At 41.5% G+C, this 27609-nt stretch overlaps 1 protein-coding gene across 1 annotated transcript; it reads right to left on the minus strand.

Annotated features, from left to right (window-relative positions):
* Positions 1 to 15798: 15798 nt before the first annotated feature.
* On the minus strand, positions 15799 to 26616 carry LOC144769896 (uncharacterized). The gene is made up of 5 exons (XM_078654088.1): positions 26556 to 26616; positions 23102 to 23350; positions 16113 to 16583; positions 15978 to 16010; positions 15799 to 15878 (listed from the first exon to the last, which is right to left on the minus strand). Exons 1-5 carry the CDS (start codon positions 26614 to 26616, stop codon positions 15799 to 15801), a joined length of 894 nt encoding a protein of 297 aa, XP_078510214.1.
* Between the last annotated feature and the right edge of the window lie 993 nt (positions 26617 to 27609).

The following is a 27609-nucleotide window of genomic DNA, read 5'->3' on the forward strand; positions in this document are numbered from 1 at the left end:
ATATAGAGCGGGAATGTTAGGGTTCTTGTTGTTAAGGAACTTCCACTCTGCTTCACAAATCCAATTTTTTTCTTTAGCTGTCAACAGGAGATCATTACATCTCCTATTTAGTGCAGACAATTCAGTCCCATTTACTTTTTCATAATGTTCCTGCACTCCCAACATTTCTAACATCTTATTGTCATAGTCAGGTGTATTAAACACCACCACCCCGCCGCCCTTGTCGGCGGGTTTTATGGTAATTGACTGATCTTCCTTAAGTGTACTAATTGCAATCCTCTGTTCTTTATTTAAGTTAAGATAAAACGTGCGTTCTTGCTTGATAATATTGTGGACTTCCATTTCCACAACCTTTTCAAAGATATCTATATTTTTTCCTACTTGGGCAATTGAAGGCGTAAACAGTGATTTTGGTTTAAAACCTGTAATGTTGTTAGAATCAATGGGTGGTCTATCTTCAAAAAACCTCCTAAGTCTAATTTTTCTAAAGAACATTCTCATGTCTCGTTCTAGTTGAAATGTATTTATTTTGGCCGTTGGACAAAACTAAAACCTTTTCCCAAAATCTCGTTCTCATTTTTATTGAGGGCTCTATCGGACAAATTTATGATGGAGATTTTATCTAACGCCAATAACTCTGTTTCCTGGTTCGCATGTATTCTTGGGGTGGTTGAGTTCGAATTGGTTGGTTTCTCATCTGATTTCCATTGTACCTTCCCCTCTTGTTGTTTTGTTCTAAAAAATCCCCATATTTATCATTAGTGTTTCTCCCCATTTGTTCTCCTCTTGCAACAGGTTCATCCTCTCCACTTGAAGCAGAAGTGTCAGAGAAAGTTACCTCCCTTCCACCACCCCTTGTGTATCTGGGTCTGTTAGAGTAACCTCCCCATCCTTGTTCATTCTTTTGTTCATAATAGTGTTCCCTAAGATATGGGTACGCCAATTCTGCACTGAACTTGTTTATATCCTTTTTTAATTTATTTGTCTTCTTGTTAATAAGATAGTCACTGTATCCATCTACATCCTTGTTGATCTCCTCCAATTTTAGTTTTGCCTCATCAAGTGCTTGACTATCTCTTAGTTCTGCTTCCAATTTTTCTATTGCCTCTTTCTCTAAAATAATTACCTCCTGTGCCATCTTGATTATCAACAACATCCAATCGCGACTGCAGCGATTGGATATTTGAGACCAGACCTCTAAAAATTTCTTGTGTTTAATGAATACTCCTGGTTCATTACGAACCTGTAACCCAATAGGTATCACCCCAGATTTAACATGGTCAATATGAAAGTCTGCATGGGCCTCAGTTCTAACTAATTTTTCCTCAAATTTAATAAGGTTCTCCATTTTTCACCTTTACCGGTGATCACAGTATATTTATTACCTTTCCGTGTGTTCATAATTTTATTGAACTGATCATCATTAAAACCAAAGGTCTTGAACTGATCCATATTGGTTTATCCTTATTGTAATGTATTCTATTGATCATACAAGGGGGGCCAAAGCCCAAACTCTCTCAGTCACAAGGACTGTACTTGAGAACTCAAAAATAAGAGAGGGGTCCAACCACCCAAAGGGACAGGACACCAATAAGACACTTTAGTCTATGAAAAATTCCCTTTGGGATATTCTCTTGTCATACAGTATGCCTCAATAATCACCTACACTCCACATCATTCATTGGGTCAATACTCACAACACCAGAAACTCAACATATAGACAGAACCTAATTCTCATATGGAAAGTATTTATTGTTATTTGATCTTAATTATATAAAAAACATTAAAAGGATGTCTTGCTACAAAATGGCACAAACAATGTACATGTTAAAAACAATCATAAAAACCAAGTCACAAAAATACAATGAATATAATAAAAGTTAATAACAGTTTCCAACAAAGATTTGACATTAATCACTTATATCGAAAGAAGAAGATCATATAAAGAATGCGTTTAGTAATTTGTGAGCAAAAAGACAGCGACGCGTTTCGGAGGGTTCTGGTGATCCACCTCCTTCTTCAGGCTTGCTACACATCTATTTCACACTGCATATCTATATAAATATACATACAAAAAAACTGTTTGGTTTATTTATATTGTTTAAAAACAACGTATATTACACATTTGCCTCTATGTTTAAATTGTTAGCATTTCTGGTACATTTATTGACTTGGTAGGCCCAAAAAATTTATATATACTGTACTGTACTATTTGAGTGACTGGTGTTGTTAACAAAGGACAGACCCAACTCAAGGACCTCTACGAGAGTCAGAAACAAATTTAATCCACACATCCACTCATTCACTGTTGCATTCATTCACTATTCTTCTGTTATACAGAATGGCTTGTAACCATAAATGACCAACCCACTCTTGTTTAATGCTAGTAGGTTGGTTATACTATCTAGACAAATAAGTGTTTACTCCTAAGAACAGGGGGATTTAAAAACCTCCTTTTTAATCTATAAGGTACATGTAATATCCATAGTACCCACCAAAATTCTGCACAGGTTCCCCAAGATATTGTCTGGTATTCAAATATGGTAAACCTCTTGGCTTCGGGGAATGTTTAAAAAGCTTCCTTTGGATTTTCTACAATTGGGTTAAAATAACTCAATTATTTTTTGAAGATGAGTAATCTACTAGTCACTCTTCTCATCAGTAAGGTTGTATATACTTACCATGGCTGATATGCCAAAGGAAAAACACAAAGGATTGGTCAGATAATTTCCGACAATAGCAGGGAAACAGTCCTGAAAACAAAATATTTTCCCCTTATTACTCAGATAGTGTGGATATATTGCCATAAAGCTTGTTTTATTATTTCTATTCTTATAGTACCTGTAAAATTAGGGTTCCAGGTCTTCAATTTTTCTCATATATATACACACTTGATTCTTTAGGAAGGATGTTATTCCTTTTTCTCCTTTTGATATTGTCCACCACACGTTTGGCAATCAAATCTAAAAACAGTTGTAGTCATATATTTTTTTTTTTAGAACAAATGGGACTACTGATCACTGTTGTTTAATGTCAAGTTAGAAATACATATTATGACTATTTGCGTAATCTGCTTGTAATTTGGTTATTAAAGGGTTCGCCATTGCGGCCATCTATTTTTTAATAAAAAGTCATATTGTTCTGGGACGGTTTGCTACTACTCTACTATTTAAAATATCCACTCGACCGTTCTGTCATGGGTCTTAGGAACTGTTAGTTGCTACTCTTCTATTTAAAATAGTCACTCGACTTTTCTATCATTGTTCTTAGGACTCTTTAGCTCACCGACTCTGTATGTACGTAGAGTGTCCGCTCCATTCTATCAGTCAGTGTTATATATAAATTACTGAGGAGGGCACCTAACATAAAGCTTCTGTCACACACTCTTGCCCGTCTGGCGTGTGCTTGACCCTGTAGTCTCCAACTAAAAGTTGAGGGTGCTGTCCCGTACTGGTTACATGTACAGGGAATCCTCTACAACACAACCGCTAAAGACTTCCCTTGCATTGAACTAAGCCGGACCCCGCTGTCCATGATGAGAATACGGTCCCCCGCTAACGACAAATGCACGGCATTCCTTACAGAAACGTAACACCTCGGGGCTTTCCTCACACCAACATGGGGCCATCCGACTTACCGGGATTCATAAATCTCCGTACTTCTTCCAAACGGCGAATGTCAAAAGCGAGTGTTGCCGACCCCTTAAATATTTTTATTAATTGGCCGGAACACCAACCGTCATCATCGGGTTGTATACAACACCGATGACGGACTCAAATACGTCCATATGCAACAACCAAGTCATACGAAGCCGCCATCTTGGAATGGCCTTGTATGCCGCACTTACAATCTCCAATATTGTGGTGATACTTTAGAAATGTGCCCTGATGATTATTGCGAGGTATTGTTCCTGTTAGAATAGGAACTAATCATTATTTAGCGGCAAAAGAAATAATATTAGGTACCATCGCTATTGGGCTAAATCGAGGTTATAGTGACAGCTGCACCCTCATTCTAAATTAATATATATTCTTAAAATATGTTTTTTATAGTTTGGGAACCACATAAAGTGAATCTCAATATTTATTAATTTTGTTAATCAAGGTCTATTTATTAGATATTGCAGCTAGTCCTAATCCTGGTAACCAGGGACTATTTATGGAATATTTTAAATGTTATAGATAGGTCCTACCGTCATTTTCAGATGGTTTTATATGTCTCATCGTATTAAGCCTAGAGTTTCGTTACCCTAAATATTAATATCACTAATATCTATACTGGGCCTCATATTTCATTTTTCCACAATATTATTCTGTGATTCATATTTCATTTTTCCACAATATTATTCTGTTATTACATATCTATATATCTAGTAAAGTTGTTTACGATTTCTATATAATTCTGAAGCAGGAAAGCTTCATGAGTTCATCTGTCCAGATCTATATTAAGTGAGATATAATCCACCTCTAGATAAATCAGACCATATCTACAATCTCAAATAGTCATCAGTTTCACCTTATTAGTTTCTCCCATTCCTCTCTTGAATTTAACCCTTGTCGTACAGTATTCAAAATAGAGATATACCACTGCTCACACATTTTACGTTTATCTTCCATATTGCCACCTCTTTTATTTAAGGTCGCTTTCTCTAAAATGAACCACTGGAACTCAGATTCTTTATGTCCTCTCTCTAGAAAATGCATTACCAAGGGTGCTGTCATTTTTCTAGTTTTTATTGCTGACTTATGTTCAGCTAGTCTAGTTCTCAATTCACGACTGGTTTCCCCCACGTAGGCTAGTCCACACGGGCAGCGTAGGAAATATATAATGTTGCGGCTTCTACAGTTATTCAATGTGTGCGTCTCTATTGTCATTCCATTGTGCTGTAGTATTTTTGATTTAATACACTGACTACATATCATGCAATTACCACAGGGGACATTGCCTTTAGCAATGGTATGCTCCAAAGTTCTTTGTCTTGATTGTGGCACATCCTTGTATGTATGTACCAATTGACTGCGTACATTTTTATTTTTTTTAAAAGCAAAGAGGGGTCTTTCTAATTTTGTATCTTCCCCATCATTCAAGATATTCCAATTTTTAATGACTATATTTTTGAGCTTATTCCTCATGGAGCTAAATTGGCTCACAAAAACAATTAGCTGCTGTTCCTTTGATTTTTTAGGCTCATGTAACATAGCACCACGATCATAAAAGCGTGCTCGCTTAAATGAGTGAGATATTGGGGTATCCTCTCTCTTTTAACTTAGTTTTCAACACATCAGAATGATTATAAAAGTCTTGCAAGTCTGTACAATTCCTCCTGAGACGGAGGAACTGGCTGAAGGGTATATTATCTTTTTGTGCTTTAGGATGAAAACTTGAGTAGTGGAGCAATGTGTTTTTTGCCATGGGTTTCGTGAATTACTCAACTGCCAACTGTCCTCCCACATCCTTGATGGTTATATCAAGATAGTCCACATTTACATTACTCTGATGGGCAGTAAACTTAAGGTTGCTCTCCCCTAAGTTCAACCAAATGAGAAAGTCGTTAAGGAGATTAGTTGGTCTGTCCCAAATAAAAAAGACATCATCAATAAATCAATGCCATTCCAACACATTTTCATAAAAAGGGGCGAGTTCATTATAAATGTGCCGGTCTTCAAATTCGCCAACATAAAGGTAGGCCAGACTGGGGGCACAAGTAGCCCCCATGCTGGTCCCCTTCCTTTGACAATATAGTTGATCTTTAAATAGGAAGATATTATTCTTTAGCACCATATCCAGACATAGTATTATAACATCCTTGCTGGCACCTTCAAGGGTGAGATTCTCCAAAATATTGCCCACTACCTCAACTGCTGTTTGCTGGGGAATATTTGTATAGAGAGACTCAATGTCTAGTGTAACCAGACACTGAGTCTCTCGGCAAAAGGGTTTACCCTCAAGTATGCCCATGATATGGGAAGAATCCATTACATATGATCTCAATTTAAGAACCAACGGATTGAGAAAAAAGTCAACATACTTGCTTAGGGGCTCTAAAAGTGACCCCAAGCAACTAACAATTGGTCGCATAGGGGGGTTGCTGGCATCTTTATGGACTTTAGGGAGTCCATACAGAGCGGGAGTGTTAGGGTTCTTGTTGTTAAGGAACTTCCACTCTGCTTCACAAATCCAATTGTTTTCTTTAGCTGTCAACAGGAGATCATTACATCTCCTATTTAGTGCAGACAATTCAGTCCCATTTACTTTTTCATAATGTTCCTGCACTCCCAACATTTCTAACATCTTATTGTCATAGTCAGGTGTATTAAACACCACCACCCCGCCGCCCTTGTCGGCGGGTTTTATGGTAATTGACTGATCTTCCTTAAGTGTACTAATTGCAATCCTCTGTTCTTTATTTAAGTTAAGATCAAACGTGCGTTCTTGCTTGATAATATTGTGGACTTCCATTTCCACAACCTTTTCAAAGATATCTACATTTTTTCCTACTTGGGCAATTGAAGGCGTAAACAGTGATTTTGGTTTCAAACCTGTAATGTTGTTAGAATCAATGGGTGGTCTATCTTCAAAAAACCTCCTAAGTCTAATTTTTCTAAAGAACATTCTCATGTCTCGTTCTAGTTGAAATTTATTTATTTTGGCCGTTGGTACAAAACTAAAACCTTTTCCTAAAATCTCGTTCTCATTTTTATTGAGGGCTCTATTGGTCAAATTTATGATGGAGATTTTATCTAACGCCAATAACTCTGTTTCCTGGTTCGCATGTATTCTTGGGGTGGTTGAGTTCGAATTTGTTGGTCTCTCATCTGATTTCCATTGTACCTTCCCCTCTTGTTGTTTTGTTCTAAAAAATCCCCATATTTATCATTAGTGTTTCTCCCCATTTGTTCTCCTCTTGCAACAGGTTCATCCTCTCCACTTGAAGCAGAAGTGTCAGAGAAAGTTACCTCCCTTCCACCACCCCTTGTGTATCTGGGTCTGTTAGAGTAACCTCCCCATCCTTGTTCATTCTTTTGTTCATAATAGTGTTCCCTAAGATATGGGTACGCCAATTCTGCACTGAACTTGTTTATATCCTTTTTTCATTTATTTGTCTTCTTGTTAATAAGATAGTCCCTGTATCCATCTACATCCTTGTTGATCTCCTCCAATTTTAGTTTTGCCTCATCAAGTGCTTGACTATCTCTTAGTTCTGCTTCCAATTTTTCTATTGCCTCTTTCTCTAAAATAATTACCTCCTGTGCCATCTCGATTATCAACAACATCCAATCGCGACTGCAGCGATTGGATATTTGAGACCAGACCTCTAAAAATTTCTTGTGTTCAAGGAATAGTCCTGGTTCATTACGAACCTGTAACCCAATAGGTATCACCCCAGATTTAACATAATCAATAAGAAAGTCTGCATGGGCCTCAGTTCTAACGAATTTTTTCCTCAAATTTAATAAGGTAACCCATTTTTCGCCTTTACCGGTGATCACAGTATATTTATTACCTTTCCGTGTGTTCATAATTTTATTGAACTGATCATCATTAAAACCAAAGGTCTTGAACTGATCCATATTGGTTTATCCTTATTGTAATGTATTCTATTGATCATACGAGGGGGGCCAAAGCCCAAACTCTCTTAGTCACAAGGACTGTACTTGAGAACTCAAAAATAAGAGAGGGGTCCAACCACCCAAAGGGACAGGACACCAATAAGACACTTTAGTCTATGAAATATTCCCTTTGGGATATTCTCTTGTCATACAGTATGCCTCAATAATCAACAACACTCCACATCATTCATTGGGTCAATACTCACAACACCAGAAACTCAACATATAGACAGAACCTATTTCTCATATGGAAAGTATTTATTGTTATTTGATCTTAATTATATAAAAAACATTAAAAGGATGTCTTGCTACAAAATGGCACAAACAATGTACAAATTAAAAACAATCATAAAATCCAAGTCACAAAATACAATGAATATAATAAAAGTTAATAACAGTTTCCAACAAAGATTTGACATTAATCACTTATATCGAAAGAAGAAGATCATATAAAGAATGCGTTTAGTAATTTGTGAGCAAAAAGACAGCGACGCGTTTCGGAGGGTTCTGGTGATCCACCTCCTTCTTCAGGCTTGCTACACATCTATTTCACACTGCATATCTATATAAATATACATACAAAAAAATTGTTTTGTTTATTTATATTGTTTAACAACAACGTATATTACACATTTGCCTCTATGTTTAAATTGTTAGCATTTCTGGTAAATTTATTGACTTGGTAGGCCCAAAAAATTTATATATACTGTACTGTACTATTTGAGTGACTGGTGTTGTTAACAAAGGATAGACCCAACTCAAGGACCTCTACGAGAGTCAGAAACAAATTTAAACCACACATCCACTCATTCACTGTTGCATTCATTCACTATTCTTCTGTTATACAGAATGGCTTGTAACCATAAATGACCAACCCACTCTTGTTTAATGCTAGTAGGTTGGTTATACTATCTAGACAAATAAGTGTTTACTCCTAAGAACAGGGGGATTTAAAAACCTCCTTTTTAATCTATAAGGTACATGTAATATCCATAGTACTCACCAAAATTCTGCACAGGTTCCCCAAGATATTGTCTGGTTTTCAAATATGGTAAACCTCTTGGCTTCGGGGAATGTTTAAAAAGCTTCCTTTGGATTTTCTACAATTGGGTTAAAATAACTCAATTATTTTTTGAAGATGAGTAATCTACTAGTCACTCTTCTCATCAGTAAGGTTGTATATACATACCAAGGCTGATATGCCTGAAGCACACAAAGGATTGGTCAGATAATTTCCGACAATAGCAGGGAAACAGTCCTGAAAACAAAATATTTTCCCCTTATTACTCAGATAGTGTGGATATATTACCATAAAGCTTGTTTTATTATTTCTATTCTTATAGTACCTGTAAAATTAGGGTTCCAGGTCTTCAATTTTTCTCATATATATACACACTTGATTCTTTAGGAAGGATGTTATTCCTTTTTCTCCTTTTGATATTGTCCACCACACGTTTGGCAATCAAATCTAAAAACAATTGTAGTCATATATATATTTTTTTTTAGAACAAATGGGACTACTGATCACTGTTGTTTAATGTCAAGTTAGAAATACATATTATGACTATTTGCGTAATCTGCTTGTAATTTGTTTATTAAAGTGTTCGCCATTGCGGCCATCTATTTTTTAATAAAAAGTCATATTGTTCTGGAACGGTTTGCTACTACTCTACTATTTAAAATATCCACTCGACCGTTCTGTCATGGGTCTTAGGAACTGTTAGTTGCTACTCTTCTATTTAAAATAGCCACTCGACCGTTCTATCATTGTTCTTAGGACTATTTAGCTCACCCACTCTGTATGTACGTAGAGTGTCAGCTCCATTCTATCAGTCAGTGTTATATATAAATTACTGAGGAGGGCACCTAACATAAAGCTTCTGTCACACACTCTTGCCCGTCTGGCGTGTGCTTGACCCCGTAGTCTCCAACTAAATAGTTGAGGGTGCGGTCCCGTACTGGTTACATGTACAGGGAATCCCCTACAACACAACTGCTAAAGACTTCCCTTGCATTGAACTAAGCCGGACCCCGCCGTCCATGATGAGAATACGGTCCCCCGCTACCAACAAATGCACGGCATTCCTTACAGAAACGTAACCCCTCGGGCTTTCCTTACACCAACATGGGGCCATCCGACTTACCGGGATTCATAAATCTCCTTACTTCTTCCAAACGGCGTATGTCAAAAGCGAGTGTTGCCGACCCCTTAAATATGTTTATTAATTGGCCGGAACACCAACCGTCATCATCGGGTTGTATACAACAACAACCAAGTCATACGAAGCCGCCATCTTGGAATGGCCTTGTATGCCGCACTTACAATCTCCAATATTGTGGTGATACTTTAGAAATGTGCCCTGATGATTATTGCGAGGTATTGTTCCTGTTAGAATAGGAACGAATCATTATTTAGCGGCAAAACAAATAATGTTAGGTACCATTGCTATCGGGCTAAATCGAGGTTATAGTGACAGCTGCACCCTCATTCTAAATTAATATATATTCTTAAAATATGTTTTTTATAGTTCGGGAACCACATAAAGTGAATCTCAATATTTATTTATTTTGTTAATCAAGGTCTATGTATTAGATATTGCAGATAGTCCTAATCCTGTTAACCTGGGACTATTTATGGAATATTTTAAATGTTATAGATAGGTCCTACCGTCATTTTCAGATGGTTTTATATGTCTCATCGTATTAAGCCTAGAGTTTCGTTACCCTAAATATTAATATCACTAATATCTATACTGGGCCTCATATTTCATTTTTCCACAATATTATTCTGTTATTCATATTTCATTTTTCCACAATATTATTCTGTTATTACATATCTATATATCTAGTAAAGTTGTTTACGATTTCTAAATAATTCTGAAGCAGGAAAGCTTCATGAGTTCATCTGTCCAGATCTATATTAAGTGAGATATAATCCACCTCTAGATAAATCAGACCACATCTACAATCTCAAATAGTCATCAGTTTCACCTTATTAGTTTCTGCCATTCCTCTCTTGAATTTAACCCTTGTCGTACAGTATTCAAAATAGAGATATACCACTGCTCACGCATTTTACGTTTATCTTCCATATTGCCACCTCTTTTATTTAAGGTCACTTTCTCTAAAATGAACCACTGGAACTCAGATTCTTTATGTCCTCTCTCTAGAAAATGCATTACCAAGGGTGCTGTCATTTTTCTAGTTTTTATTGCTGACTTATGTTCAGCTAGTCTAGTTCTCAATTCGCGACTGGTTTCCCCCACGTAGGCTAGTCCACACGGGCAGCGTAGGAAATATATAATGTTGCGGCTTCTACAGTTATTCAATGTGTGTGTCTCTATTGTCATTCCATTGTGCTGTAGTATTTTTGATTTAATACACTGACTACATATCATGCAATTACCACAGGGGTCATTGCCTTTAACAATGGTATGCTCCAAAGTTCTTTGTCTTGATTGTGGCACATCCCTGTATGTATGTACCAATTGACTGCGTACATTTTTATTTTTTTTAAAAGCAAAGAGGGGTCTTTCTAATTTTGTATCTTCCCCATCATTCAAGACACTCTGCCACTCCGGTGCAAAAGGTCTGAAGCACATGTGTATGCTGGGATATCCGACAACTTTTGGAACTCTTTTTTCAGAGTAAGAACATACTTGCTGCCCAATCAAATCCTGTACATCAAAAGCCCAACATGTGGGCGGAACCAAAGCCCCACTCTTGGTTATTGTCATTCTCATATAATTGTCTGGCGAAAGCTGCGCTGTCATGCCAGACTATAACAAGCATTGGCAAATGCATTAGGTTTCGCCTCCGTGATTAATATTAGGCTGTTTTTGTTGTAAGTTGTGGCTGTGCAATAGAAGGTACTGAAACTCTGTGAAAGTGCTATGACGTGTTTATTGAAAAAGGTGACATTTTGCGTTGGTCTATTTGGCACAGAGAGATGTGTCAGGAACTATACAAAAGAGACTAGTCGGCAGAACAACAATATTGAGACAGGTGGCAGCAGCTGATATGGGTGACGAGGAAATGTAAGCAGACGGATAAGGCAGTGGGGATTTCCTCAACTACAGCACATTACACAAAGCAGAGTTTGCCATTTGCATGTTGTGTCAGCAATTGCATCAATGCAGCAAAGCATCAATGTTCTGATATTCTTGCGAGATGAGCAGTTTTATTTAACAAAACGGTCTTAAAGAACAGTAGGTTGCAGGGAGGCGACAGAGATTGACCCAAAAATTGTGACTAGTAGGAATCAGAGTATATGTAGGACCTCCCTTTCCATATCTGAAAAGCTGCAGGTTAGGAGTCAACAAGAGTGAGCTTGGCCAGGAAAAGAGAAGCCAGCATAAATGCAAGTACAAAGAATCAGAATGTCCCCATTGATGCCTGGAAGCAGGCTTTTGTTAATGGAATCAGAGATCACATTCGTAGAGTGAGCTTCATGAGAGCCAACATTTAACCCCTTCCATGCGGGGGTAATTCCCCCGCTGTGCTGGGGGGCGGGGGGATACGCACAGCACCCCCATGCTCATGACGAGCTCAGCTCGTCATGAGGCACGGCGCTCGTGTGCTCATGACGAGCTGACCACTGGAGTCAAGCTATCCAGGCTGATGAAGGCTGATAGCCAGAAACCGGTCCTTGGATGCTTGATTCCGGTCTGGGAAAGACATGGCTTGGTAGTTCGGACTGGACTGTTCCCATGAGGCACAGGGTCAGAGCTGATTTGCATATAGCCAGTGTCTAACCCAGGGTGGTGTGGAGTGCAAAAAAACGATGGATTTAGGCCCAGATCCTTGTACTGGGGTGAATGTATGAAATTGTTCTACATTCTATCCATCAACTGTGTTTTTTGCAGTGTTGTATTCAACAGCACAGTTAGAAAGAGTAAAAAGCCTCAGAGGATTGTTTTTGTGCAGGAAGGTGTCCTTTCCTGAAACTAAAGACAGGCATCATGGCGCAAGGGTGTCTGCACTGGCGCTTGGCAGCAGATTGTGTGTCACTTCAGGCAGAAAACAGGAATGTGACGTATAATGGTAAATATGGTGCATTCCTGCCCTCTCCCTTTCACACTTTGCAGCGCAGCACGTTGTATTGCCACATTGCGTTGCCTGAAAGATTGATAAACCTGGCCCTAAGTCATTATATTAAAGAAGGGAGACCCAGGAGGTGCATACAGACAAATGATCTTCAGACACAGCACAGAAGTGTGGGCTGCCAACCGTGGTACCATCAGATGAGAAGAATATAATGTATCATGTCAAGCCTGTGTCTCTGTAGCTCGCTGCATTGCATAGTCTCAGGTTAACGTTTGCATAATCTGTTTCTATTTTTTGGAGCATGATGCAGCTGCTCAGATTGTGCTAATGGACAACGTGTTTGCCGCACATTTCATCTGCAGTGCACTGCAGCCCATGAGGCCACTGGCTCTAAACCAGACAGCCATTGTGGAATGGTGTTGTCTATGTATGCATCATTCCACAATAGTCAAGACATTGGTTCTAAACATGGTGGCTGTCCCAGCCAATGGAAGTAATGAAACACTTGGTACAAATACCCTTACAAGGCGCCCACCTGCTCTTTAATTTGATCTGTTATTGTATGCAAATATCCACCCTGGAAAAGAGGCAGAATGTTTTCGTTTTTTGAACTTTTACTCATGTAAATTACCCTACTTAGGGGCATATTATCAACGCCCAGTGATAATTAACGCTGGCCGTGCTTAACGATAATTTTTTTATTGCAGGCTATCTCTGGAAGCGCATTATTGACAACGCGTTACTCCAGGGCAATAACATTTTCAGAGATAGCGAGGTTATCGCCGTTTTGCAGGGAACATCGCTGGTTTTCCATCGATGTTCCCTGCAAAACAGCGATAACCTTGCTAATACGACCCACACGGTCATATCAGCATAATCCACCCCAATGTTAGGGATAGATAAGTCTGCATTTTAGCAGACGTTCGTTTTTGGAGAAAACAGCTGTTTTCTCCAAAAACTAACATGTGCTAAAATGCTGGGGCAGCCTTGTAAATATTGCGATGTGAACATCAGCGATATTTGCAAGGCAGTCCACCCGGGGTACGCCCAGTGATGCCCACTTTGCATCTCATGAGAGATGGAAAGGGAGGCCTTTGGAAAAAGGGTGCTAACATGCTATTATTCATGTTAGCACCCTTTTGTAAATAGGGCAATAGTTTTATCTCCACTTTTTTGGCTTTTTAAGCCAAAAAAGCGTAGATAAAACCCTTGTAAATATGCCCCGGATTTTGTTGAGTTTATGTTTTTATTGTGCTGTGTAAATAAATGAGTGCTAGAGAGCTTGTATGATAACTTATTGATTGCCCAAAGCCATCAGTGATTGAGGAGCCACTTTAGTTCATAAGCCAGACTTATTGCCATCGCCAATGCTTGTTTTTTTTTCTGTGAAGACGGCAGGCTTCAGACTTATGCCACAGTATTGCTATTGTGGGCTGTAATGAGTGCATTCTTTTGATTTTCCTTATATTCTGGGGAAAAAAGTTCTACAATCAGGGACTTTCATTTTTTGTGAGATTCCCATATTTGGTCGTTTAATCTATGCCCCTTTTCACCGAAATGAGCACCACGCTGTACTCAGCAGTTAATAGAAACATATCATTCTGTAGTAAAAGTGTGTGTGCATTGGAGTCATAACACATGCTAACAAAGGCCAGTTCCCTGCTATATACATGCTTTAGCTCATTAAAGCCTAAAAGATTGTCTTTCACAATGCTTGTTTTATTAGTTTACACAGAAGTGCATATGTTTCCTTGTTCTCCAGTCTCTCTCTCGCTTGTTCCTCCGCACTGTGTGCCTCCTCTTTTGTCTCCACAATATTCCCCATTCTGCTCCCAGTTTTCTGTTCTTTCTATCATTATTATGGTTTTTAGAATGAGGGCGGGGCGGATGGAAAGTGCCCCTGGGTTCCTTGCTTCCTGTTTCCTGTTGCCGCGCGCTGCCTCTTCCTTGCTTCTCTAGAATGGCCACCCGCCATGTCAGAGCGGTAAATTAAAAGTCCTACAAATGACCTCATGACGTCACGACGTAGCACTATAAAAGAAATTAAATAGTGCTATTTAAATTATTTGTGTAAATACTGGGACAGACTAACCCATCTGACAGTCTTACGGTGTCTGCATTTATATACAGGGACAGAACAAAGGCAAAAGCTGCCTCTCTTGAGTACCTGTGAAGAGAAGGCAAGCTGTGTGCCTTTGGTTCTCTCTGTGGCGTTTACATTTAAATGTAAGGATTCAGGCTGCCCCCAGTCAGCATATACATACAAAAGGAGGCCGGATGGCCCCTTAACTCAGGCCCAGCTGGAGGTGAAAGAAGGCTCCCTCGCTGCCTGCACGTTGCTGCTGGGAATGGAACGCAGGCAACGGGCAGGTGACGCTGAACGCATCCCAGGGTCTGAAAATTACAGCGGGACAAGTTCAGCATATTTCTGTGGGGCCAAACTTCTTGGCAGGGGGTATGGCGTCCACCCTGTGAAAAGAGTGGGGGGGCTCTGTGTACCTGCTTGTACCCCCGACTCGAGCCCTGTAGAGCGCTACCTGTCAGCAGTGAGGGTATCCAGGCACTGTGTGCATTGTGAAGCACTGGCGGTCGTTTTGTCACACTAATGAAAAAAGCATCGGCAATGCGGTCTGCATTTTAGAGCCAAAAGCTATTGGACTTGCCAGTGCTTGTCTTTCTCTTTTCTTTGCTTGCTTTGTGTAAAAGCCCATATAGTGAGGACCATGACTCAGTGTTGTCCAATCTATTTAAAAAAATAGGAATGCTGCCAGGGCTCTCTTCATCACCCCACAATCCTGTACCTCGCCAGACACAGACAGCGACAGAATATGATTTAAAATGACTGCGCGTGGATTTTAAAATGCTGTTTTATTCTATATATACAGTATTTTTATGAGCATCTTGATTTACATTGTTTCCACAACTTCATCTATGGATGGAAGAAAACAATGCAAGAACTACTCCTGTATCCCTGACCACACACCCAGGCTGTTCTACCTTTCCTTCTTCTCGTCCTACTTTCCTTTCACTTGAGAGTGATCAATTCCTTCCCCCGTCACTTTCCTTACTTTTCCCACTTCTCTCGTCTGCTTTTATCCCCTCTCCCTCCAATGCCCTTGTGTTGTTCTTTGACACCCTTCCCTCACCATTGCTTCTTCCCTTTACCTTTTGCTGCCCCCTTCCCATGTTCTGCACCTTTTCCTCCTTCACCACCTGCTTTACCTCCCTGTCCCTTTCTCTCACCCCCTGCTTTACCTCCCTGTCCCTTTCCTTCACCCCCTGCTTTACCTCCATGTCCCTTTCCCTCACCCCCTGCTTTACCTCCATGTCCCTTTCCTTCACCCCCTGCTTTACCTCCATGTCTCTTTCCTTCACCCCCTGCTTTACCTCCCTGTCCCTTTCCCTCACCCCCTGCTTTACCTCCCTGTTCCTTTCCTTCGCTCTTTCACTTTGCACTCCTCTTTTCTCTTTCCTTTTGGTTCTCTCTTCCCTCGCTATTGTCTCCACCCAGTTCCTTTTCACCTCTTTGTTTCCCTTGTCCCTTCCATCCTTCTCTGCCCTTACCCTTTCCTTCACCTTTCCCTTCTCCATGTCCCTTCTCTCCATTGGTGTCATTACCCTTTCCTTCACCCTTCACTCCATCTCTGCCCTTTCCGTTTCCTTCACCCTTCACTCCATCTCTGCCCTTACCCTTTCCTTCACCTTTTCCTTCCCCTCCCCTCTTTCCCTCTTCACTCCTTTTTTCTCGTTTTCCTTCTTTCCCTTGTTCTCCTTCACTTCCTTCCTTTGATTCTGACTCTTCGCTGTATTCTTCGTGTTCTTCACTGTGATGTCGTTTCTCTCTTCTCTTTTGTTCTGCGCCTCTCTCTTGTTCGTTTTCTGATTCTGCAGCTCCCTTGTTCTCTGTTCTCTCCTCCTTGGGTTCTTCTAGAAAGAAAAGAAGTTTTAAGGAATGTCAGAGGAAAGATGGCGTCATCATCATGTCTCACCCTGAAAAAGAACCACTCCTGCCCAGGGCAAGAGTCAAAGCGCTTTCAGAGTGCAAGAGTAATGAACAGAGATGTTTTAAGGATGGGCAAAATGGGCTCTGGCCCCGGGCCCCAGCTTTTCGGGGGGCCATGGCCGGACTGGTGGGAACAGCATCCAGCTCTGGCAGGGTGCTGTTCGACTGGCTCTGGGAACTGGGAGGGGAGGGAGGAACCGGGTGCTAGAGAGAAGTACTGATCGTGCTTTTCTTATGCGGGTCTGATATTACAGCACTGCTATAAAACCAGCCCCCAGTGACAAAAGCACACCCCCAGGCACAAAACCCGCACCCACCCCTTCGGTCCACAGGGGAAATGCCCGGTGCCTGCTACGGCCAGTCCGGTCCTGATACAGACAGCTCAGTTCTGCAGAGAATCTTGCCCTGATGACCTTGAATAATTCTTAAACGGATTGTTTTAAATACCATTTTCCTTTTAATTTATTTTTAATGTGGGTGATGTATGTGAGTTTATTATAAACATTTTGCAAAGAGTTATTTTGCTTTTTTTTCATGCAACATCCATAAAAAAATCTTAGTTCAAAACAATACATGATATATGAGAGAATATGTCACTATCCCTTAATATTAGATGTAAACATACTAAGAACCTGGATCGGCGTGCCTGTGCAGTGCCAGTGACCTAGCCACAGCGGGCATGAAAGAGCTGAAATTGGATCATAAATTCAAAGCTGTTCCATCAAAAACCCAGGGCCAACAAAATACTGAAGATGTCCCTGGTAATGAACTAGCCCAAAATTAGTGGGCATATGGGCGCAATGATTTTTTTCCTGCTGGGATAATAAGTCAACCACCGAGGAACTGAGAATTTCAATACAAGTGCATTGAAACTTGTATTTATGTATCTCTATACAGTTAACGTAGCCAGAGGGCAATGGAACGCTGTAAATGGCTTTGATGTATTACATTTGTGCTTTCGTGCATGTACCCTTAGTACATTTTCAGGAAACATTCATGTTTATGTATGCAGGAACTTCTTCCGCCATGTTTATTACCCAGTGTGCGTCGTCATTGCACCACACAACGTGGTGTAAGAGCGGCACAAACCTTAAGTCAGATTTTTTAAGCCACACAAAGCCACTTTGCATGATCCAATAATCTGGAGTATTGCCACTCAAATCGCTTCGTTGCATTACTCTGCCCTGGGTAGGCGTTTCGTGGGCATTACTAGGTGTTCTCATACAGCTCTCATCATTCTTGATGCATTCCCAGATTTGCAAGACCTCGTAAACCTGACAATCACCCAAAAAGATACACCTGCCCAGCAGAGGCATAACAAGGGAAAAAGCTTTATTTTTCCCTGTCACTTCGTCTTTTTATGTGTGCTTCATTCTGCAGCACACATAGAAATTGAAAAAAGCCTCTCAGGATTGTTTTTTGTGCAGGAAGGTAGCCCTTCCTGCACAAAAACAATTCACCTGAGAACAGGGGCACACTTGCACGATGGTGCAAGATTGCCTGCTTTGGTGGTCGGCAGCACACTGTGTCCCAACGCATGGGAACGGACAGAAAGTCACAGTATGCCTCAAATGTGGCACATTCCTGCACTTCCCCGTACTACAGCTCAGTGAGGTGACTTGCTGCACTGCCCTGCGTCACTATTTCATAAATATGTCCCCCAGAGTTTTTTGTAGATTTCACTAATGTCAAAAACTTATTAGGAATGCTGGGTGGCTACGGCTCGTTGTACATGGAGCACACACAGTTGAATTCTGTGGTCTGTGGGGTCCTCCTGAGCATGTTCAAACTTTAAAAAACATTGAATCCAAGACAGACACAAGTGACTGAGGCAGAAAGATTCAAATCTGCTGAGAAGCAGATGCAGGAAGAGAAGAGCTCTAAATAGTGCAAAGCGAGATCATTGATGGGTAACAGTCAATTACAGAGATGTTTTCACCAAGGGTTTTTGAGTGACTTCAAATATATAACGAAAGAGAAGCTTGCGTTGTCCATGATGTCAGCTCAGAACCTCGAGGTGAAAAGCATCCTTGTAATTTACTTTTACCCAGCTGTAATTTATGTTATGTACGGCCCCCAAAATCATCTGTACCTGCCTTGAACTACTGCACTGGGTCATTGGAGTAATGGGGAGAGATAGACACCCTGACCTTTGTTATGTGTCCCTGTCCCAGCCCCCACACTGTCCCTGCCCTCCTTCCCCCTCCTGCAGCTGTGCTTCCTGCTTTCAGTCACAGCTGACAGGCAGCACTGCTCTGACCGGCTCTCAGAGCCCTGTCACCTGGCCCGGAAGCCCTTCATGTCGTAGCAACAATGGGTAACCAGTTTTGTTATCAACTGTTGCTACGTCATAGCAGTTGTTAAGACATTTTGAAACTGAAATAAATGAGAGAGGCTCACTGTGAGAGACATAGGTAACATATATGAGTAACTTCAATTGGAAAACATATGAAGCACCTGGACTCTGAGCACACATAGGCCTGGCCTGTGCACACTTTGTATCACACAAGCTCACTCCTGAGTGAATCTTAACTTGGTTTGAGTAGAGAATGTCTCACAGGATCTGTTACATTGCGGACAATACACTGCTGATGCGACTCAAACCTTTTGGTCATGAGGTAGAACTTGGCACATTTCTCACGCCTGTAGGGTCGCATAGGTATTGCATAAAAGTCAGTTGTTTCTTGATAAATATGTGGATTGGTCAATGAATACATTTTTTAAACTTGTCCACCCAATTAAAGACTTACAAGAAGATAAGAGCAGACAGAACATCAAGAGTGAGAAGAGGGGAAAGATAAACCAGTGACAGAATCTGCAATGGCCTTCATGCTCCTATTATCTAGCTCCCAGCTTTTGTTGCATTGTCTGATGTTGTGACCTTATGATGCTGTGCTAACGTATTTACATAGATTTTTTGTGCTGTGATTTTGTTGAGTGTCTTATTCTTTTTTTTTTTTACTTTATACCTGCTTTGTCTTTATATCTCATGTCTTATTTTATGTTGTGATGATGTGCTGTGCTCTTGTTTAGTTGTTATTTGTGTTATGTTGTTGTGGGCTATAAGAGAAGCAGAGGACATCCAGCATAGAAAAGACACCACCCAGACTAGGGGAATGAAAGCTACAGTGGTCAACATTAGCCAATACTGCCATGGTCCTTTCACACATACCTTCTATGTATCTTTAGCTTTTACTTTCACTTGAGTTACGCAGAGAAGCAACATGTCCCTAGAGCGGAGAATATGGCAACAAAGCAGAAATACTTCCTGGACAGGACTGCAGGGGGAATGGACATTTCATTTTGTATTCCTGTCGGCCAGTCTGTTTGCCAGAGAAGTCTATGTGCTTCCTGCGCAGAAGGATGAGACGGGCAGAAACGGCCTGACCATAAATGGACAGGCTTCACCATAAGCTTGACCAAGGGTCATCATATAGAAAGTGCTCAGCAGGCATGTGTGCCCGCTTTGTGTTCCACCGGGGCACTTTGGTATTACAGAAGAGGATGCAGACACTTGTTGAACCCCTACCTAAATACATGTGTTAAAGAGAGTGTTTCCTCATTTGCGTGCAGGCGTGGCACCACGCAAAGGAGGGAATGTCTTCACCTCTGCACCCGACATATTCTGGATGTGGGTGCAAAGGGAAAGAAAATGTCGGGTGGCGCGTTGACAGTGCGCTACACAAATTTGGCACACTGTTAGTGCACCACCTGATGGCAGACCTCTGGAGGAGGGAAGTGGGTCCTATGGACCCCCTCAAACATCCCCTTGGAGGTGGGAGCTAACACTTTCTGCACCCGGCTGCAAGGAGATCTCTAATCCCTCTTAAAATTGCAGGCAGGTTGCCGCCTGCACAGTAAGACATGGAGCGGCTTTGAAGCACCCGCTCGATATTTTACTTGAATGAACTGCCCCCATGGCAGCATGAGTTGAAAGTTGCCCTGAGGGGAGCACATTCCACATTATAGTGCTCTTTCCTTTTTTGTGTATGGCGCACCTATTTGAAGCTGCCCGTGTTGCAAATATCTGTAACAGGGGCCTGGGAGTTCTTTCTCCCTCTCCATGACATCTCCCAGAGCATTGCTTCTGCTTAAGAGAACTGAACTTTACACGGGTGCATTGAATTAGGTCGGGTGCTGCAGATTCACTACAAACAACGCAAACACCCTGATCTCTGTTATAACACATTTGCACAACCCAGCAGTTTAACACTGGTGCCCTGCATTGACTTTTTATTGACATTACGGCTTGCAGACAGTAGGTGGGATACCATTCGCCTGTTATGAAAACACCTAAAGTTCCCCCATCTTGCTGCTGACTTTGGCAGTAGTGAGGACTGGAACAGCCTGACCCTTGAGTGGAGTAATCAACAGCATTTATCAGGATTAGCTGATGCACTCTAGTGTGAATGACATTAGTATACCTCAATATGCCTCTTTCCGTTTTCCAGCTTTAGAAACACTTCTGATGCCAACAATGGGGCAGATTTACAAGAAAGTGACACATCTGTGAAGAATGCGTCACATTCCCTGTGCCACTTTGAGAAACGCTTGTGCCACTATGTATGCGTGTATTTACAATACTGTGCATGATGGCGCAAGGATTGACAGATGCGCCAGAAATTCGAACACATCTGTTGATGCAAAAGTCACACATTGCTGGAGTGATGTTGCAAGCATGACACAACTCCAGCAATGCAAGGGGAGGCCTATCCTCATTTTGCTGCGTCACTCCTTATGCCTGCTTCAAGCAGGCATAAGAATTTGATGCAGTGGCATCCCAGAAGTGGTGCAGTGAAATCTTGTAGATTTCACTGCATCACTTCTACGAGGCTTTTTTGCGTTTGGAACGTCCACCCTGCATTCATTATACCTGACGCAGGTATAATGTGACGCAGGGCATTACAACGTGACGCATCTCCCTAGATGCGTCACGTTGTAAATGGACCGCATTTTTATGCTGCTGCTGCATCACAGAAAGTGTCGCAACGGCGGCGCAAAAACAACGCAAGGGGTTTGTAAATCTGCCCCAGGTTTGCTTCTATGCTGCAAACTCACACAAGTCTACCTTAATGAAAAGGAAGAAAATAAGTTTGAGAGGGAGGAAAATATACTTCAGTGTGACAGGACCAGCTTTGGAGTAGTTAACAGATTATGGGCCTCATTTATGAGTTTTTTGCCGTAGGGCAGCATAACAGGCCTTCGAGCTGCGGTGCCCTACGACAAAAGAAAAGGGCAGGAATGAAACGTATCTATCAGATACGGTGCATTCTGGTCCTTTGCCCCTGCAAGGGGGCACAATTGGCTGCTGTGCATCAACGCAGGCACCTTTGCACCATGGATGATAATTTTTGTGCAGGAAGGGAAACCTCCCTGCTCAAAAACAATCACAAGAGGCTTTTTTCTCTTTCTATTTGTGCTGCACAATGCAACACACATAAAAAAAAGGAAAACGAGGAGAAATAAAGATATTTCATGTCTTTGTGTTTTTGGCACTGCCTCATTGTCACAATAGCTTGTAAGTTTGGGGCAGTGTCAAAAAGCCATGGAAGTTGCTGGGAATGCCCCCAGCAACACCCATTGCATGCCATTTTAATGCAGAAAACTGCTTTAAAGGGAATTATATTTACAAGAAGCTTTAACCTCGCCAAAATAGTGGCTTAGTGCTGACTGGCAAATATGGAGCAGGCTCCTGCGCCACAAGAGTGTCACAAAAAGTGGCTCACTGGAGGTGCAAGGGGCCTATAAATAAGCCTCTATTAATTGCTGTTAGGTACTCAAGAGGTCAATGCTAGAAAGATTGTTTGCAAGACTAGGGCTTCAACTCCTCGTCATCTAAAAACCTCACTCGTGTTTTCGCCATAGGTGGGAAAGGCTGCTGTTTGTTTGTGGCCCTTTAAATAAATGTAACCAGGATGGTGTAACCTCCTAGATATTGGCAAATATTATTCTGAGGTTTTGCCGCAATAATTGATAACACTCATCAACTATGTGTATGCGGTGTAAGTAAAATAACTGAAATTCCCCTAAGTGCCCTAGAAATCTAAATAGGAAATATAATGGTCCCGAGTCACAAAGATAAACGTGCACTTTTGTGTAAATTGACTACTTTTCAGTATTCACAAAGATTAACTTAGACCAAAAGTCTAGGTTTACTTGTAGTAACTTATCTTTGAGAATAACTAGAACTCGTTAAGTTAGACTTTTGGTCTAAGTTTACCTTTGTGAATACCGGAAAGTAGTAAACTTACACAAAAGTGTAAGATTTTCTTTGTGAATTGAGCCCACTGATCTTTGTGGACACTGTTGGTGACAGCATGTGAGATGGGGTAACCTATTGTCTGGTGTACCCTATTGACAACAGTGAAAGCTTTGTCTGTTGATGGAAGCCAGAGACAGGGCGCAGAAAACCCTCACACGAGAGATAAAAGACATAGTCAACCCGTATCAAACATCGGCCTGGTGCACTTCATGCCGACGCTGCTGCCGCAGCACTTGTCGTCACCGTCGCAGTCCCAGTCCACTGAGCAGTTCTTCAGCTTCGAGAAGTCGGGTTTACTGCAGGGTTTCTTGTTCCTGGAGGGACTTGGCCCTTCTTCCTTTTTAAAGTTCTCAAACTTGTTGCCATGTTTTTGGATGTAGTCACCAAAACACATCCCGGGCTTATCCACACCCTCATGCTGGGAGTCACCTAAAACAACGCAATGCAGATAAAACAGGCTTAAAAACAGACACAAGTTCATCTAAAAAGTCTTTAAAATTCAGCTCTCCACATCTAGCAGAACATCTATCCTAACTTCACAGGAAATGCACTACTGACGACTGACCGGCAACCACAATATACACTGGATTGATGAACCCATTGACCCTCTTTATTGATTTCCAATCACCATTTCAAAACCAGACTTGAGTGTTCATGTCTCAAAGTTAACACCCATAGTCGATATTGTGTTTAACAAAGACCACTGAAAGTTTAAGGGGGACAGAGCCAAGACTTGAACGGATGGCCACTGACTCAAAGCCTTATATACCTGATGGCACTTCTTCAATCTTAGTGTAACTCTACTCACGTGTAAATCTGTGTAGGGTGACATGTAACACAAGAGACCAGCGAAAGCTACCAGCAGGATGTAGAGTTCACCTCTTAAAGAGCACAACGTGTGAGAGAGAAGGGAGAAGGGATCACAGATAGAGAAGATACAGTGATCTTGAGCTGTGCCGAGCAAAGGTAATGGAGCTGATTTCTGCCATCTTTGAGAAGTTTCTTCTGAGTCTCCAACTTTAAAAACTTCATGCTTAGTTGTAACACTAAAGCTAGTTTTACTAACCAATTTCGCTGCAAAAATATATGGGATGAAATAATATTCTGAGAAAGATTTGTTTGTGGGAAATGTAGTCCAGAGGTGAGCTTTACAAAGCTACGATATTCTCACTTTGGCACAACTCTGTCAGTAAAGTTATCATTTTGCATTACAAACTTTTTTTTGAGACCAAGTAGAAGTTGCAGGTCAAACATCTTACACTGTGGAGAGTTTCTGGGTGAGCACCTGAAGTGCCCTCTCTGTAATGTACATCTCATATCTTTTCACCTGTTTTTTCAGCTTTCAGTAGAGCTGATTTGAATAATTTCAGCCAGGAGCAGACTCAGCTGCAATGGCTTGAATGATGCAGTTGAGTGTGTGGCAGCAGATGACAGAGCAGAATAACTTGGAGGAAGGGACACTTTGGATGCGATGACCCCAGGATACCCCTGAATATTTTCACCAACAGTTTGTCACTCAAGACGGAGGGAGGGATTTACTAAGATTTTCTGCCATTTTTGTATAACTAAAGTGATGCAAAATCCTTTACCCCCAATTTACTTTCCAGTGCCAAACTTGTTTCACGCTGGAAATAGCGTGAAAGTAGCGCAAAGTAGCACAAATCGCTTCTTTGCATTACCTAGCGCCAAGAAGGTGTACCATGGATGATTCATGGGCATTGCCATGCAACCATCCAAGGTTTCTGATACTAAACCCTATTTACTAAAACAAATAGACAGGGTTTAGCATCAGAAAATAGCGTACACTTCAACCAGGCGCTATGAAGAAGGAATAAGAAATGAGAATGAGAAACTGGAAAATCTGCCCGAGTGTTTCTGAGAATGTAGCAAAGACAGAATAGTAACATCCATCGACACGCCATTGAAGGAGGAGAGGTTCTTTTGCAAACAAATCAGGACTTCGGTTTGGAAAAGTACTGTTGGTAAATAACAACTTCTAGTTGTGTCTCATGCTCTCTACACTCCTCTGTCTTTAGTGCTTGCTCTCTCTTAATCACTTTGAAATTTTCGTTCTAATTAATCCTGCCTCTTTGCTGTAAAGAAGGTTTCTATGTGAATGGAGCCCTCTAACCATGCCCCAGCTAGTGCTATCTGAGGCACCTTGAACTTTCAAGACCATGTGGTAGGCATTTTAGTTAGCAGAACCTTATTTCATATATCAAGTGCTGAGACACATTGGGTTGGCTAGCAGTCACCTAATACTCTTGCTACCAGTGGGAGTCATCCTTATTCTGTGGCCTGGGTGTCTATTCCTGACTTTGAATCCCTTGGGATTGTCAATTCATTCTATCCTGCTTTGGTGACCCAGAAAACAAACCGGCCTCTTTAAGTGGCTCACTAGGGATAGTGCAGGACTAAGGGGTTGTAACACTGGGTGAATCAGTAGTTTTGTGTCTTGATAATACTGGGAGAACACAAGTCGATGCCCTAGGAAACCTTGGCTGCAGCAGTGATCGCCACATGCCAACTTGCATCCCTGCTTCCTTATGTCGGCAAAGTTTTCAAAGTATGACCATGCAGTATTACTGCACCCCAAATTACCACTGCACTCTTTTCGATTCCTGATAGGGCCGCTAACAGAAGTTAATGACCCCATTCAAAATATGTAGACACTCATTTTATTTATTTATTTTTTACATTTGTATGGCGCGCAGCTACCCAACAAGGGTTTCCCGGCGCCGATGGCAGACTGAAGCGATTGAGGAAAGGTGATCACATGACAAGGAGTTAAGAGCCAGGTCTTCAGGTGCTTTCTAAAACTGACATAACTGTCTTCTTTGCGGATATGGAAAGGGAGTTTGTTCCAGAGAGAGGGCCCTAGGACAGAGAAGGATCTTCCTCCCATTCTCGCGAGTTTGAACCTCGGGGTCGTAAAATTTGCAGAATATTGAGAGCACAATGCTCTTGCCGGAATGTAGGGGGTTGCAAGGGCTTGTAGATATTTAGGTGCGGTGCCGGATTTGATCCTAAACATATAACTCAGGGCTTTGAACCTGATGCGGCTCTCTACCCTGAGCCAATGTAGGTCTTTCAGATGTTTTGACACACTGGAGGTTTTTGGAATGTTGCAAAGTAGTCTTGCCACTGAGTTTTGGACCAGTTGTAAACGGTTAATGATGGTTTGGTTTGAGCCCAAGTAAAGAATGTTGCCGTAGTCAAGACGAGATGTAATGAGTGCATTGACTACGGACTTTTGAGTGGCAAGGGGCAGCATCCAAAGGATCTTTTTTAACCATTTCAGGATGGTGAAGCAAAGGCCGACCACTTTATTTGCCTGTTGCTTCATGGACAGGGTGTTATCAATGGTAACCCCCAGATTTCTTACTTGAGTGGCTGGTGTGGGGATAGTACCAAGCTCAGAGGGCCTGTGGGTTGCGTTCCATAGGTCTTTGTTTTTCCCCAGGACAAGGATTTCGGTCTTATCTTCGTTTAACTTCAGCTGGTTAGTGGACATCCAGCTGAAGATATTTTGGAGACCTTGTTTAAGACGGGATGGGATCAGTGGGTTTGATTCTGACAGGGAGAAGATGATTTGGGAACCAAATGATTAGGGCTTATGTGTGTAAGGACTTACCTGCCGGTATGACGTTGGCCGCTGCGAGAGCAAGGAGCGTGGAGAAAAGGAGGGTCCTCATGGCGGTTCAGCACTCAGCGCAGTCTCAGGATCCGCACTTAGGAATGAGGGGAGAAGAGCTCTTTCCACTGAGATGAGGACCAGAGCATCCCCCACTTATAGGACTTCAGAGGCAAAGTCAAGATAGCAGAACTGAAGAAGCCCCGCCCATCGATTAAGGGATTATTCCACCTCAGCAGGCACCAACAGAAGACTCTGAGAAGCTGATTGTTCTCTCCATGTGTGCATAACCTTTACTGTGTCACAGTAGTGCAGGGCTGTACAGGGTGGGACACTGTGTGTTCAGGAGTTGCTGAGAATATCTGATAATTAGTTAACTTACTGATTTATTTCCAGTAAAGGCACAGTTATCTGCAAGTTTGATATCTCTCCTTACAATAGAGAATGTGCAGTAGTTCTTGGAAGTAGACATGACCTTGGCAAAAACCTTCAAACATATCAAATCACACTACAATTACTGGGACCATCAGACAAAAATAGGACGTCAAACTTCACTTTCTAGAAACCTTTGGAAAGCAGATGAAAATGAAAACTTGATATCTATATCTTGAAAAACTCTTCAGCTTATAAAATAATCATCAGTGGAGTATTATACAAACTCCTGCCTAGATTTACTGTTCTTCACGTTGCCATCGTACAGACATTTAAACATGTGGTTCAATCCAGTGGATGGTAAAAGGAACAAATCCACAGTGAGAGTTAAGAGGAATGAGAAGTCCCCAGAGCAGCTTCCGGGTCACTCCTGCTTCACCATAGCTGACTCCGACAGTGGTCCTGCCCAAGAGTGCTGTCTCTTTACTGCTGCATTCTGACTGCTGGAGGCAAATGTGGCCCACAGACTGGGTGAGGATATACAGCTGACTTGTTGTTCTTGGTGGGAATCTGCACCAGGTTCAGGGATTTGCCTCTTGCAATGCAAAATAATGCGGAATTGTACCTCATAATAGTCCCTTTAACACCAAGAGGCATATTTACAAGGGGATATCACCAGCAG

Source organism: Lissotriton helveticus, chromosome 7, assembly GCF_964261635.1.
Source record: "Lissotriton helveticus chromosome 7, aLisHel1.1, whole genome shotgun sequence".
Lineage (NCBI taxonomy): Eukaryota > Metazoa > Chordata > Amphibia > Caudata > Salamandridae > Lissotriton > Lissotriton helveticus.

Excerpts from the sequence above, each read along its gene's own strand:
- LOC144769896 (XM_078654088.1), bottom strand. The coding sequence starts at position 26,616 with ATGAGGACCCTCCTTTTCTCCACGCTCCTTGCTCTCGCAGCGGCCAAC. Across the intron at positions 16,584-23,101 it reads CAGGCCGATGTTTGATACGG|AAGAACCCAAGGAGGAGAGA; the intron begins GTTGACTATGTC and ends TTTTCTTTCTAG. Across the intron at positions 15,879-15,977 it reads TGAAGGAAAGGGACATGGAG|GTAAAGCAGGTGGTGAAGGA; the intron begins GTAAAGCAGGGG and ends AGGGACAGGGAG.